Source organism: Ceratotherium simum, chromosome 3 (assembly GCF_057802395.1).
Source record: "Ceratotherium simum simum isolate JZ-2026a chromosome 3, ASM5780239v1, whole genome shotgun sequence".
NCBI classification, from domain to species: domain Eukaryota; kingdom Metazoa; phylum Chordata; class Mammalia; order Perissodactyla; family Rhinocerotidae; genus Ceratotherium; species Ceratotherium simum.
This window is the reverse complement of record NC_141902.1, coordinates 65,523,980-65,539,627: the sequence shown is the minus strand read 5'-3', so window position 1 is coordinate 65,539,627 and position 15,648 is coordinate 65,523,980. Positions and strand designations below refer to the sequence as shown.

General features: G+C 42.7%; 2 protein-coding genes and 1 long non-coding RNA gene across 15 annotated transcripts in view; 2 read left to right on the top strand and 1 right to left on the bottom strand.

The window, feature by feature from the left end:
• The window catches only part of ADPGK (ADP dependent glucokinase), a 31,123-nt gene extending 26,874 nt beyond the window's left edge, over positions 1-4,249 (top strand). For 4 of the 5 annotated variants that reach the window (XM_014780898.2, XM_087428668.1, XM_087428667.1 and 1 more), the window contains one exon: positions 2,670-4,249. In XM_014780898.2, the coding sequence (XP_014636384.1) occupies positions 2,670-3,224 (555 nt within the window). In that variant the 3' untranslated portion in view covers positions 3,225-4,249. The remainder of the gene's footprint in view (positions 1-2,669) is intronic. The other variant, XM_004421782.3, reaches the window with a different exon arrangement.
• A 2,164-nt stretch (positions 4,250-6,413) lies between these two features.
• On the top strand, positions 6,414-13,662 carry LOC147917596 (uncharacterized). Its single transcript, XR_015551562.1, has 3 exons — positions 6,414-6,878; positions 12,588-13,464; positions 13,576-13,662. It is a non-coding gene; the product is annotated as an uncharacterized LOC147917596 (long non-coding RNA).
• The window catches only part of BBS4 (Bardet-Biedl syndrome 4), a 62,450-nt gene continuing 58,768 nt past the window's right edge, over positions 11,967-15,648 (bottom strand). For 2 of the 9 annotated variants that reach the window (XM_014780896.2, XM_087428658.1), the window contains 4 exons: positions 15,124-15,193; positions 14,344-14,485; positions 13,601-13,802; positions 11,967-13,194 (listed from right to left, as the gene is read on the bottom strand). In XM_014780896.2, coding sequence (XP_014636382.1) covers positions 13,085-13,194; positions 13,601-13,802; positions 14,344-14,485; positions 15,124-15,193 — 524 coding nt within the window. In that variant the 3' untranslated portion in view covers positions 11,967-13,084. The other 7 variants (XM_087428659.1, XM_087428660.1, XM_087428661.1 and 4 more) reach the window with 7 other exon arrangements.

Genomic DNA, 15,648 nt, shown 5'->3' with positions numbered 1-15,648 from the left:
TTTTCTCAGGATTCCTTTAGCTGTCCGGGGTTTGTTGTTGTTGCATATAAATTTTAGGATTCTTTGTTCTATTTCTGTGAAAAATGTTGTTGGAACTTTGATAGAGATTGCATTGAATCTATAGATTGCTTTAGGAAGTATGTACGTCTTAACAATGTTAATTCTTCCAGTCCAAGAGCACAGATTATCTTTCCATTTCTTTGTGTCTTCTTTAATTTCTTTCAGCAATGTTTTATAGTTTTCAGTGTACAGATCTTTCACCCAAGAGTGTGATGCTTAAGAATACAGACTTTGGGGCTGGCCCTGTGGCTTAGCGGTTAAGTGCGCGCGCTCCGCTACTGGCGGCCCGGGTTCGGATCCCGGGCGCGCACCAACACACTGCTTCTCTGGCCATGCTGAGGCCGTGTCGCACATACAGCAACTGGAAGGATGTGCAGCTATGACATACAACTATCTACTGGGGCTTTGGGGAAAAAAGGAGGAGAATTGGCAATAGATGTTAGCTCAGAGCCGGTGTTCCTCAGCAAAAAGAGGAGGATTAGCATGGATGTTAGCTCAGGGCTGATCTTCCTCACAAAAAAAAAAAAAAGATAACAGACTTTAGAAACCTGGGTTGGAATGCCAGCTTTGCCAAACATTTGCTAGCTTTATGAACTTAGGCAAGTTCCTTTACCTTTCATTTTATTGTTGTTTAACCTTTTTAATGGGTAATTTATTCATATGGTTCAAAACCCAAAAAATATTAAAAGATACATGAAGAAGTCTCCCTCCCTCCGGCCATCTGTCCCCACTGTTATTAATCGCCTTATTAGTTTCAACTGTATCCCTCCAGAGTTGCTGTGTACATATATAAACAAGTATGGGAATATATCTTTATTTTTTCATCCTTGTTTACCCAAAAAGATAAATAGCATACTGAATACACTGTTCTACACTTGGCCTTTTTTCACTAAATGAATTTTGGGGATCTTTTCTCTGTCATCACATGGAGAACGTCCTCAGTCTTTTCAGAGCCCTGAGGTTGAAAGGAATGTGTGGGTGTACCTCAGTTCATTTAACCTGAACCTTCTTGATGGGCATTTGGTTTAGTGTCCTTTGCTATTCCATACAGTGTTGCAACAAATAACTTTGTACATGATTTTATTTTGTCCATGAGCAAGTATATGTGTATGATAAGTTCTCAGAAGTAGAATAGCTGGAGTAGAGCATAAAAAGCATTTCTAAGTTTGATATTGCCAAATTGCCCTCCATGAGAATTGTACCAATTTACTTCCGCTAGAACTCTTTACAAATGCTTATTTCCTCATCTCCTTGCCACCGGAATGTGATTAGAAACATGCATTCTTACCAATCTGACAGGTAAGAAATGATATTTCAGGATAGTTTCTTTTTAATAGACTTTGCTTTTTAGGTTCACAGCAAAAGTGAGCAGAATGTAGAGAGTTTGCATATACCCCTGCCCATACACATCCACAGCCTCCCCCCACCCATCAACATCCCACTGCACCAGAGTGGGACATTTCTTACAGTCAGTGAACCTACATGCACACGTCACTATCACCCAAAGTGTATGGTTTACATTACGGTTCACTCTTGGTGTTTTTCATTATAGTTTTTATTTGCATTTCTCTTTTGAGGTTATCTTTTCACTTTTTGAAAAACAAGCCATTTTTATTTCATTTTCTGTATGTCTCCTTAACCTTTCTGAGCCTCAGTCCCCTTATCTGTAAAAAAGAGGCCATCCCTGCTTCCCTCAGAGGGTTACAGTAAGAGCTGAATGAAATAAAGCCATTAGCTCGGTGCCTGGCACAGAACATGCAGTAAATGGCAGTGCTATTACATTAGCAAAGGCTAGGCCATTGACCTTTAAATACGTAAATAAATACACATGCATGTGCGTGCAGGTGTGCACACACACACCTACCTACCTACCTACATACATAGCGGGGCTCGTCTCTCTCGCACAGAAATTCACCTTATGTGCAGTTCTCTGGCTCTAAAGATGAAAGTGCTAAAGTAAGAAAGATAGTGAGGTGGACATAGTGGTTCCCCTAAAGATAGAAAACAGGCTCACAGCCCCTGTTTGGTACCCTTTTCTACACAGTGTTATTATTAAATACAGTCTTCCTAACCCATACCTGCTTTAAAAGCTTAGATCTAACCTGAAACTATTCTCCTTACTTCTTGGTGTTTTGTACACGGAACCATTGCAACCCTGACTGTTGCTAGGGCCTTCTGCGTTTTACTGGTGTAACACCTGCTGACATTCAGGAGCTGAGTCACGTTCCGTCCATGGTGAGAGGATCTGCTGTGTGTGCAAAGGCAAAAGCTGGGCACCATGGAAAGAAATACAAAATATGTACACCTCTGCCCTTTGTCTTATAATGGTGTATAACAAATGACTGGGTCTAAAACGGTGTTACTGCAACTTTCTGGTTTATCCCAAGTGATAATGAAGGTGGAGATGGTTAGAGGTTAATAGCCACAACAGTGACCTATGATCTGTCACTTCCCCACCACAGACTTTAGGGGCAGGGAGTCTCGTGAAAGATGAAAGAAGAAAGATGCCATCCTGTCTTCCTTTCCTGACTTTAGTCATAGGCTGTGTCCTAAGATATCTTAGGAGCTAGATGTCCATCAGAAAGAGACCTCCGTTTTGTTTTTGTTAGCAGGTCTTTCCCGCGGTGACGTCCCTCGGGCTGAATGAACAGGAGCTGTTATTTCTCAGCCAGTCGGCATCTGGACCTCACTCCTCTCTCTCTTCCTGGAACGGGGTTCCTGATGTGGGCATGGTCAGTGACATCCTCTTTTGGATCCTGAAGGAACATGGGAGGAGTAAAAGCAGAGCCTCAGACCTCACCAGGATCCACTTCCACACGCTGGCCTACCACATCCTGGCGACTGTGGACAGACACTGGGCCAACCAGCTGGCGGCCGTGGCTGCAGGAGCTCGCGTGGCTGGAACACAGGCCTGTGCAACAGAAACCATAGATGCCAGCCAAGTGTCTCTGAGGGCACCCCAAGAGTTCATGACTTCCCACTCGGAGGCAGGCTCCAGGATCGTAGTAAACCCAAATGAGCCAGTAGTAGAATGGCACCGGGAGGGAATATCCTTCCACTTCACACCAGTGCTGGTGTGCAAAGATCCTATTCGAACTGTGGGCCTTGGAGATGCCATTTCAGCCGAAGGACTCTTCTATTCAGAAGTACACCCTCACTATTAGGAAGGTGGTTGTGGGTAATTTTTCTGAAGGAGGAGAACTAGCCAACTTAAGAATGACAGGAATTAAGTGGTTTGGAAAATAGGACTGAGGATGTCAAAACAGTTTCTAGATCTAACTGAAAGACAGCCAAAGAAACAACAGATTAAACTATATCAGATACATTCCATCCTGTTGACAATTACATGAAAACATTTCAGGTTTTAATCAAAATTTAGCTATCTACTAACAAAACTGGATTTTTGTTTTTTTATGTTGTATGTTACAGCGGTAAAAACTTGATTCCCATATCCCCAATTTATGAAGCATCATCAGGTATTTAGGCCAAACTTCTTCACCCTCAAGAGCATGTCAGCTGGAGAAAGCACTTCCCTCCTTGCCCACTTCAGAAGTGCATGCTTGCTCACCCACACTCCTCGTCTCCAGTGGAGCCCAGTGTGAAGTTCTTGTGTTCTCTCAGCTCAGCGCTCATGGGCAGAATCATGGTTTCCATTCAGTGTTATAATGAAAATATTTAATGAGCACACCTTCTCAGTCTTCTGCTCTCAAACAGGACAGAGCCACAAGTAAGGACAAAACAGTCCCTCCTGTGCTTCCTAGTTGCAGTAGAGGCTGGGAGCCTTGAGGAGCCTTCGAAGGAGTCAGCCATTCAGCACTTGACCATCAGGGCAGCACTGTGAGCGGAAGGGCTATGCCTTCCTGTCCTGGCTCCTTAGACTGTAGGCTGGCTGGTCAGAGGCTGCTGTGCCTGGGCCCAACCCCATCACCCAGCTCTGGACATGCTTTCTGCATTAGAAGACTGATCTTTGTTCATTCTGATCCTTGAAGGAGTTTCCTTTTACAACTGGAATGTGCTTCTGTGTGTATAACAGATCATATATGTTTTACATTGACACATCACAGCCATTAAAAAGTTTGACCTCATAAGAGCCCAGGATCATGAATAAATTTGTTATGTATTTATTTTTTTATAAATCAAGATTTCTGTGTGCTTTTAAATATATTAAAAACAATTTACATTTCGGGAATCCTAAGTCTATTTGTAATTGGTTTTGTTTCCACCACCACTCTGGAGCCAGATAAGATATAAATCATTCTGGGCCGGCCCCGTGGCTTAGCAGTTAAGTGCGTGCGCTCCGCTACTGGCAGCCCGGGTTCAGATCCCGGGCGCGCACCGACGCACCGCTTCTCCGGCCATGCTGAGGCTGCGTCCCACATACAGCAACTAGAAGGATGTGAAACTATGACATACAACTATCTACTGGGGCGTTGGGGGGGGTGGGAAGGAGGAGGATTGGCAATAGATGTTAGCTCAGAGCCGGTCTTCCTCAGCAAAAAGAGGAGGTTTAGCATGGATGTTAGCTCAGGGCTGATCTTCCTCACACACACACACACACACACAAATATATATATATATATATATAAATCATTGCGATCTTGACTTGTGAGTTAGATGTTACTCTGCTATTGAGATATTTGGTTACCTTGTCTTCCCCATCACTGGGTTAGGCAGTCCCTCACACAGAGCCTGAGCTATAGGTCTGTCCTCTGTGGTTTAAAGTGCTAGAAGATACCAGTATCAAGTAGCCAAGCCACTATGAAACCAGTTTGAACGAGTGCGGTGAGCCTTCTCAATTTGTTCAAAGAGCAGTATAGACAGGCCTACTTTGGTCAGGGGTAATCATTTCACAGCAGCAGCTTCTGGAATCTCAAAGCTGCCTCAAGTTCTTCATTTACCACCTCCCCCTCCATGATTTGGGTAAGAAGGAAAGGCTTGTTTACTCCTTCACAGAAAACTTAAGTCTAGAGAATTACGCAGCTTGAAATTCAAAGCAAGTAGTTTCTTAAGGAAACCTGGCTGCTACCTCATCAGTCTCTGCCTCCAAGCTCAATTAAAAATAAACACCAGCCTTCTAGCCTATTTTTATTAGAAAGGCTTAAGTGAGAAGAGATTTCTGCGTTCCCAAGAATTGGAATAACTCATCATAGAACTTATGTTCTAAACCTAAGAAGACAAGACTGAAGTGTTCTCCATGTGACTTTTGTTTTTTTTCTTGTAAGGCAGATCAGCCCTGAGCTAACATCCGATGCCAATCCTCCCCTTTTGGCTGAGGAAGACTGGCCCTGGGCTAACATCTGTGCCCATCTTCCTCCACTCTATATGGGACACCGCCACAGCGTGGCCTGACAAGCGGTGCGTTGGTGCGCGCCCAGGATCCAAACCTGCGAACCCGGCGCCGCTGAAGCGGAGCAGGAGCACCCAACCGCTTGTGCCACCAGGCGGCCCCCTCCATGTGACCTTTTTACAGTCTGTCTCTAAGTTGTGTCTGCTCGGCCCCAGCCTTTAGCATAGTCTCAACAAGTTCTCCGGTTTTCATTGGTGATGGCAATAAGACCAGTTCAAGAAGTGTAGGCAGCACATACCTAAGAACAGTATTTTTCAAAAGATGGCTCTTGAACTATTAAGTTGCTAAATTTGGTGTTTATCACAAAAAGTATCAAAATGCATCATACATTATAGGGGTAAGTATTATAAGTATTGTTTTGTAAAACTTTATTCCTGAATTTGTGTATGATAAGAATGCACATGCGTCCCTCTTTTTTGAGAAGCCGGCTAAGCTCTGGAAGTAAGATTGACTGGACTCTATCAATCACCTAGGACAGATTACGCAGAAGTGAGTGGGAAGAGCAGGATAAGCTGAACGGGTGGGGCTTCAGGCCCCTCAACCCTTTGCTTTGAACTGTATTTTACAAAGGTTTCCACATATGATTTGCTACAAAGAAGAAAAGTTTGAAAATCCACTGGACTAGAAAGAATGGTTGGTGAAAAATGAGCCTTCCTAAACATGTTCTAACGCTCACTCTTGCGTTCACTTGAAACTGATTTAACACCTAGGGGAAAACTGCAGCACACGAAACACCATCAGGCAATAAGAATTCAGCCAAATATCAGTTCTCTTGATCATGCGGATTCAGTCTGCATTTTATTTTCTCTGTCAAGTTTGAGTGGGGCGGGGGTAATCATTCATCAGCAGTAGAAATCCAAATTCTATGCAGGGTTTGAGATGGCAAGTATTGTATGACATTGGACAAGTTAGCCTTACTGAGCCTCACTTTTACTCATCTGTAAAATGGGGCTAGTATGGTCCCTACCCTCATAGGGTTCTTGATGATGACAGGAGAATGCCATGCAAAATATTTAGCACAATGCATGGCACATATTTAAAAGTTTAATAATTGTTAGTTATTAAACTGAACGGGCAATTTCCTGGGCCTCTTAAGAACTATTTTAAATCGTTGAAAAACTACCACAGTGATAATGTGACATTTTATTTTTTGGTCTTTTTTAGGTAAAAATTTTCATACAGTGAAACTGCACAAATTTCAAGTGTACCATTTGGTAAGTTTTTTTTTTTGTGAGGAAGACCAGCCCTGAGCAAACATCTGATGCCAATCCTCCTCTCTTTTGCTGAGGAAGACCGGCCCTGGGCTAACATCCGTGTCCATCTTCCTCTACTTTATATGGGACGCCACCACAGCATGGCCTGACAAGCAGTGCATCGGTGCACAACCGGGATCTGAACCGGCAAACCCCGGGCCACCACAGCGGAGCGTGCACATGTAACTGATTGCGCCACCGGGCCGGCCCCCCATTTGGTAAGTTTTGACAAATGCATAACCTATCTAACCCAAATGCCTATCCAGATACAGAATGTTCCCATCACCTCACACAGTTCCCTCGTGTCACTTTCAAGTTATCCCCAGCCTCACCCCTCAACCCTGACCTCTGAAGCAACTCGTTACAATTTTTTTCACCGTAAATTAGTTTTGCCTGTTCTGGAACTTCATAGACATGGAATCATATAGTATTTAGTCCTTTGTATACAGCTCCTTTCATTCAGCATAATGTTTTTGAGATGAATCTATGTTGCTGCATGTAGTTGGTTGCTTTTTATGGCTGAACTGTCTTCCACTGTGAATACAGTGTTTCCACTGTGGGGATTCTATGAATAATGCTGTTACCAAGTCTTTGTGTAGACATTTTCATTTCTCTTGGGTAACAATTCCATAGGAGTGTAATTGCTGGGATAGATATATATCATGGAATAGGTGACAGACCTTTCTCCAAAGTGGTTGGACCATTTTACACTCCCACCAACAATATGTGACAGTTCTGGTTGCCTCTCATTCTTGCCAATATTTGGAGTTGTCAGTGTTTAATTTTAGCCATAGTGGTGTTTCACTGTGGTTTTATTTTGCATTTCTCTGATGATGAATGATGAGCACTTTTTCACATGCTTATTGGCTATTCATGTATCTTTGTGAAATGTCCTATTTTTTTGCCTACTTTTTTTTTTTCAATTAGGTTGTTTTGTGTATGTTGTTATTTGGGTTGTTAGTTTATTACTGAGTTGTAGTTCTTTTTATATTCTGGATATAAGTCCTTTGTCAGACATATTTTGTGAATTTATTCTCCCAGAAAATATTCTCAGTCTGTAGATAGATAATCATTTTTTGTTTCTTTATTGCAGTAACATTGGTTTATAACATTGTATAAATTTCAGGTGTACATCATTATACTTCTATTTCTGCATAGATTACATCATGTTCACCCCCCAAATACTAATTACAACCCATCACCACACACATGTGCTGAATTATCCCTTTCACCCTCCTCCCTCCCCCCTTCCCCTCTGGTAACCACCAATCCAATCTCTGTCTCTATGGGTTTGTTTATTGTTGTTATTTTCTACTACTTAATGAAGGAAATCATACGGTATTTGACCGTCTCCCTCTGACTTATTTCACTTTGCATTATACCCTCAATGTCCATCCATGTTGTCACAGATGGCCGGATTTCATCGTTAGATAATCATTTTCTTTATGGCTTAATGGTTTGTGTCCTAAGAAACATTGGACTACTCCTATGCCATGAATATAGTCTCATATTTTCTTCTAGGAACTTTATAATTTTAGGTTTCACATTTAGGTTTGAGTTACTTTTTGTGTATGGTGTTAGGCTGGAGTCAGATTCATGTTTTTACACACAGCTATCCAGTTTCACCACCATTTGTTGAAAAGATATTCCTTTTCCCAAAGGCATTGCTTGGGTGCCTGTATCAAAACTCAAATGATGGTGTAAGTGTAGGTCTGTTTATGGACTCTCTTCTGTTTTATTGATCTATTTGTCTATCCCTATGCCAGTACCACATAATTACTATTATGCTAAGTCTTAAAGTGAGGGAGTGTAAGGCCTCCAATTTTCTGCAAGATTCCCTTGGATATTCTAGGTCCTTTGTATTTCCATTTTAGAACCAGCTTGTCAATTTCTACCCCAAAACTCGCTGGAATTATGATAGGAATCTATAGATCAAATTGGGAAGAATTTTTATCTTAACATTTAGTTTTCCAAGGCATGAACATGACATATCTTTCTAGTCTGGTCTTTTTCACAGCAATGCTTTGCAGTTTTCAGGGTAGATGTCTTACATGTATTTTGTTAAATTTATTCCTAAGTATGTCATGTCAATAGTATTTGACAATATTATAAATTGATTTTTTTATTTCATGTCAAACTGTTCGTGCTAGTATAGAAAAATATAATTGACTTTTGTACATTGATCTTTTATCCTGTGACCTTGCCAAATCCACTTAATCAGTTGCAGTGGCTTTATTTATTTACTTATTTTTAGGGTTCCTTAGGATCTTCTACGTAAACAACTATGTCCTCTGTGAAGAGTTTTATTTCTTCCTTTCTAATCTTTATGCCTTTTTATCTCATGCCTTTATTGCACTGGCTAGAACCTCTAGTATAATGTTGACTAAAAGTGGTAAGAGTGGCCATCCTTGCCTTGATCCTGATCTTAGGGGCAAGATATTCAGTATTTCACCACTAAATGTACTATATCTTATTGCATTTTTTTTCCCACAGATGCCCTTCATCAAACTGAAGATGTTCCCTTCTATTCTTGATTTGCTCAGAGTTTTTATGATGGCTTCTTAAAAATTTCTTTTTCTGCATCTACTAAAATCATGACTTTCTTATTTTGTTAATACATGGAAGTACTTTGATTTTCAAATTTTAAACCAAGAGTGGATTCCTGGGGTAACCCCAACTTGCTCATACTGTACATACTAACCTATTGATATACTGTTGGATTTGATTCACTGATACACTGTTAAGGACTTTTGTACCTAGGTTCATGCAGAATAATAGTATGTAGTTTTCTTGTTTTGTAACGTCTTTGTCCAGTTTTGACATCAGGATTGTGCTGGCCTCATACAAACCAATTGGGACATTCTTGCTCCTATTTTCTAAAAATGTGTCTAAGATTGGATTTAATAGGATTTACTGGTGAAATCATCTGGGCCAACAGTTTGCTTTAAGGGTGGCTCTTGATTTACAGATGCAGTTTCTTTGACAGCCCTGTTTAAGTTTACATTTCATCTTGTTTCAGTTTTGGTATCTTTTTCAAAGATTTTTGTTGCTTGCATCTTAGTTGTCAGTTTTCTTGTCATAAAATTGTTCATAATATTCCTTTATCTTTTTCATGTCTGTAGCATCCGTTAATGCTATCCTCTTTCGTTCCTGATATTGGTAATTTGTCTCCTCTTTTTTCCCTTTATCAGTTTAGCTAGGGATTTGTCAATTTTGTTGTTTTCATAGGACTTTTGGCTTTGAGATTTTCCTTTGATATTTGTGTTCTTTCCTTCTACTTACTTTGGATTTATTTTGCTCTTCTTTTTCTAGCTTAAGGTAGAAACCTGTATCACTGATTTTCTACCTTTCTTCTGTTCTAATGGAAGCATTTACAGCTATAAGTTTCCCTGTAAGCATGGCTTTTAGCTAAATCCTACAAATTGATTTGCTTTTATTAAGTTCAAAATATTTCCTAATTTCTTTTGATTTCTTGCTTGCGTTATTACAGGTATATGTTTAAGTCCAAATATGTAGGTTTTCTAGATATCTTGTTATTAATTTTTAATATAATTTCATTGTGGTCAGAGAACATATTCTGTAAATTTCAATCTTTTGACTTTTGAGACCTATTTTATGGCCCAGTATATGGTCCTCTTGCTGAATGTACTATGTGCACCTGCAAAGAATGTATATTCTGCAGTTATTGTCGTGTTGTATAAAGGTCAGTTAGGTCAAGGTGGCTGATATGTCCTTTTACACTTTTAGTCTAATTATATCAGTTGCTGAAAGAGGAAGTAACATATCCAACTAGATTTAAGATTTTATTTATTTATTTTTTCCCCCAAAGCCCCAGCAGATAGTTGTATGTCATAGCTGCACATCCCTCTAGTTGCTGTATGTGGGACGCGGCCTCAGCATGGCCGGAGAAGCGGTGCGTCGGTGCACGCCCGGGATCCGAACCCGGGCCGCCAGCAGCGGAGCGCGTGCACTTAACCGCTAAGCCACCGGGCCGGCCCCTCCAACTAGATTTAATTCTATCCACTTTTACTTACTGTGTTTTGAACTAATGCTGTTAGGTACATACATATTGATGCTTGTTATGTTATGCCAAAGGTACATAACTGCTGCCTGGTTACCAGTTAAGAGCAGGGGCTTTGCATCCAGACCAGGGTTCAAATTCTGATCCTGCCACTTACCTTGGAAAATTCATTTTACCTCTCCCAACCTAAGCTTCCTCCTTTATAAAATGAGGATACCAGTACCTCTCTGTTGGAAGGGTTCAGTGAGACTGACCATTCCCTTCCTGAACCTCCTCTTTCTTGGCCTTCCCTAACACTGCTCTCCTGGTTTTCCTCTTGTATCATCTGCTTTTCCTGTCTCCTTTGTGAGCTCTCTGCTTCTCCCTTTAGATACTGGTTCTCCATTTTTGGTCCCCCGTCATCTTATTCCTACTTACTCCTTACTCCTTTCAAATATATAGTTTCAGCTATCACCCAAAACTAAATAACTCCTCAATCTTTATCTTCAAACTAGATTTCACACCTGAAATCTAGCTATTCAAGTGTCTAGTGGGCGTCATCATTTGGATGTCTCAAAGACAGTCTAAAACTAGACTCCACAACCCTCGACTCTGATCCCCCAGTGTTCCTCTACTCTGACCTGTGTAACTCTCCCCAGCAACGAGTACCCATCTTACAGTCTGTGCTTATCGGCCACAGCCAGTCAGTCCCCAATTTCTGTTGATTTTACCTCATGAATCTCGCTCATACCTCCCTCCTCCTCTCCATCTCTGAGTTTTTACACCTTCATTATTTCTCACCAAGACCTTTCCAGTCACAGGCACACTAGACTCCACACTGATAGAGAAGTGAGCTTTCTCAGTTGCTCAGGGTGCAAATCCCAGTTCTGCCACATACCAGCTGCATGGGTAAGGGTATCACTTCTGATACCTTGCTGTTTATTTCTGAGGTATGAGAAGTGAAGAGTTTTCTGCTCAGCTGCTGCTTCCCAGTCATAAAGAACTCCAAACATAGTTTGGTTTGGCAGTACATCAGTCCTCCACCTTCAAATTATGGTGATTGATTAAAGGGCACTTTAAGTGCAAAATGGGGACTAGCCTCAAGCAAACTGCTGGCCTGCCATCCATCAGGGCTGCCGCAGAGGCTGTGCTAGCACCAAGTAGGAAGCTGGCCTTGAGGTTCCTCCGCCAGTTTCAAACTAGGCTTGGAAGTAGGTAAGGGAAGAGTGTGATCATAGGTTCTTTTAAAAAGTTTTTATTGTGATCTCTTATTTTTATACCTGAATAACAACTTTCCCCAAAGGGATGAGGATACATAATCTTTATTCTAAAAAGGACATATAAATAATGTATTGATAGCATCTGGTCAGTGGTATCATTGATTGTCTTACATGAAAATTCCTCTTCCTGGGGCTCTTCCTGGGGCTGGCCCCGTGGCGTCGCAGTTAAGTGTGCAGGCTCCGCTGCTGGCAGCCCGGGTTCGGATCCCGGGCGTGCACCGACAGTGCACCGACACACCGCTTGTCAGGCCATCCTGTGGCGGTGTCCCATATAAAGTGGAGGAGATGGGCATGGATGTTAGCTCAGGGCCAGTCCTCCCTCAGCAAAAAGAGGATTGGCATGGATGTTAGCACAGGGCTGATCTTCCTTGTGCACGCACAAACACACTAAATAAATAAATAAATATTTAAAAAAAAAAGAAAGAAGCAGCTCTTCCTTTTTTCTTTTAATCCTTGGTGCTGATACCAGACCAGCCCATCATTCCTACTCCTTATCATAGGGACATGTTCTGGCTCTACACTCCGACCTCTCTCAAGAAAAAGATATAGGGACTTGTTCTGGATTCCCTTGGGCAAGTGCAGCTGGGATACTCAACAGGCTGGGCCTCAGTTTACAGAGCTTCTTTTCATTGTTTTTTTTTTTTCAGATGCAGACTATTAGAGCTGGATTATTAACCCAAGATTTGTGCTTGCCCTGAGGGCTGATAATACCCTACAGCCTGAGGATCACCGCAGCTAAGCCAAGGCTTCGTCATGACAGGGCTACTGAGCAGAGGTCTATCTCAGACTCTCCCCCCACAAAGGAAGGGGTCAGTCAGCCAGGAGATAAAAGTCCTTTCAAAAGCAAACAGTGTCACGCGCCCCACTGGCCCTTGGAACTACATACATAGAGCCATGAGCCTTGCTCTCAGTTCTTAAAGGACCTGTCTGGGCTGTCTTCTCTCAACTTCTTGGCTGATGGGGCCACCAGGGGGCTGCACAGGCCTCAGCCTCCTCATGATCATCATAAAATACTCTGTGTTCTGCATTTTAATTTCGAGGTGCCCAGGGAACATACTGGCCTCCATCCTGCCTGGGTCATGTGACCTTTCCTAATCTGGTACATCCTTGCCAAAGAAACTCCTACTCTGGGATCATCTTACTCCTATTTTTCTCTTATTTGTGCTGATGCTTCAGTTGGATGTGCTTCCACAGTGGGCTCTGGCTCCAAAGGAAGAGATGGTGGCTTTGTGAGCTGGGATGTTCCTCCAGCACCTAGTAACAAAACAAACAGCTTGACTTCTCAGTTCCACAACTCCAGAAGAAATCATTATTTCACTGTCAAATTCCAAGAAGAAACCCCATAGTTTCTGGGAGTCGTGGGACTGTGGTATATCTTTGCAGCTATGAAGGAAGACCACAACTGGGGAAATAAAGCAGCAGTCACGTTTGCCTTCAATGACTCACTGAAATAAATCTAATTACCTGCACCATGCTGACTTAGGATAAGGCGGTGAAAATTAAAGCAAGACTACATAACAGAAGGTATGTAATGTATCACCCTGTGGCTTTTTTCCCCTTCTAGGCAAGACTACATTGGACATGTTCTGAGTCTGAAAAGTGCAAGCTTCACTCAAAGCTGTAATCTCTTTGCAGGTACATGGGGCGTGTAGCCTCCTACCTGAGGGGGGCTTCCTGTATGCGGCTGCTGAAGACATTGCCTGTCCTAGAGCTTGATTAGAGCCCAGAGGCTGCGGGAAATTGGCGGCTTTGCTGGCTGAAGTGCTCCGGTGCTTTGATTTGGGATCTTTAACTGGTTTAGTCCACACCAGTGCCTCCCCAACCTGGAGAGCAGCTCCCAACTTCTGGGCCATCTCCACCATCTTGTGCCCACATGGGAAGAAAGAAAGAGTCACAGGCATGACCAGTAGACACAAGCCTACTCACCTCTTCCTAGGCCTTCAACTGAGGCGGGTAGCTGAAATGGTACTAACACTTGGGGGAGGAAGTACTTACTGCAAGGAAATCATCTCAAACAGCAGAGAACACAGACTACCCATAGTGGAATGCAAGGGGGCTCATACAGGATCTCAAAACCCAACAATTCAAGTTTGATGCGTTACTGGGCTAACCTCCTGCCCTTCCTACATGAGAAGTGGGAGGACACTACAAAGAGACACAGACCTCAACTCAGATGAGTTGTAGTATCAGTAACAGATAACTCAGTAAGCCTGAATTTCCTCTTGTTATTTTCTTCTAGGAAAGTCTTTTCTCAGGCTGTTACTAACTGAAGAATGCATGCTGCCAGGAACAAAGCCAAAACAGGCATAAGCCTATAATACCTTATATTTGGATTATTTGGGCTTGATTCAAAAGTCTCCTGACAGCTTGTTTATGACTCCTGGCAGCTAGTAAAAGACACACCTCAGAGTCAAATTCCAGAGAGCTACTGTCCTTGAGTAGGTTGACTTTCTTCTCCATCTCCTGATACTGGGCCAGGGCACCCCTCTTCTCGCCCTGGTTGTACAGCAACACAGCATAGTTCAGGTTTACTAAAGGGTTACACCTGTGGCAAAGAGACAGGGATTCTATGGAGCTGGGGCTTTGCAACAAATGCTCCTTTAGAAATCCTTCTCATTACACAAAAACAAAACAAAACTGGTGAAGCAGACATTTCTCCATTCAGCAGCAAGGTGGGAACACTCATGCAGTGTGGCCCTGTGAAGAAGAATCAAGGAATTAATTGCCCAACCAGCAAAGCAGGTATTGGGATCAAGTCTGACATCTTAACCCTCAACAGAAACCATCAGGGCAGGGTTGAAAAAGGGATCCCTACCCTGCTGCCTATAAGATGCCAGTGGAATAAATCCTGGGAAAGTCAAGTTTATCTTAGATTAAACTGAGCCCAAAGTCCCATCTGATATTCCAGCTTGCCCATGGCTATCAACAACCCAAGCCCACTGCCAGCTCTGTCACTGGCCTCCTGACTACTAAACTGGGGGCTGGAGACATTTTCTCAGAAAGAGCTAGTGTCAGTTCCTGCTGAGCCACTGCATGCTTAGGAACCACATCCTTCCACACTTAGGCCTGCTGTGTACAAAGGCCATGGAGACTCGGGCGATGCCAGTGCTATGGCGCCACCTCGTGGCTTTATTACAGAGTCCAGCCTCCCCATTACCATTCCCGACAGAGCAGCTAGCTTACTTATCCAGGCGGACTGCTTCTGCGTAGGCTCTCTTGGCATTCTCTGTATCTTCCAGATTGGTCAGAGCCACTGCAACAAAGAAAGTGAGCACTGTGGCTGGAGAGCCCAGCTTAGAAAACAAAAGGAATGTTTCAAGCCACAGTTCATTCAGCCCCCAAGCTTAACTCCTACTTTGCCCTCTCAGCTCTTGGTACCACCATCTACTCATTCAGCCTAGATACCTGGTGTCATCTTCTTCAGCAGTTCCCTCTCCACAGCTAATCAGTTGTCAAGTTCTGTGAAGCCCATTTTTTGCAGGTTTTTTTCTGACATTGCCCTTGTTCAGGTCCAAGTTGTTTAGACTCTCCATTTTGTCCTCCTAGCAATGTCCCCACCTGCCTCCATCCACTTGCCACAGTGCTGCTAGGTATCTCACTGACTTACAAACAAATCTGACCACGTCACTATCTACTTAAGAATCCTTGGGGCTGGCCGGGTGGCATGGTTCAGTTCACGTGCTCTGCTTTGGCACAGACCTACACACT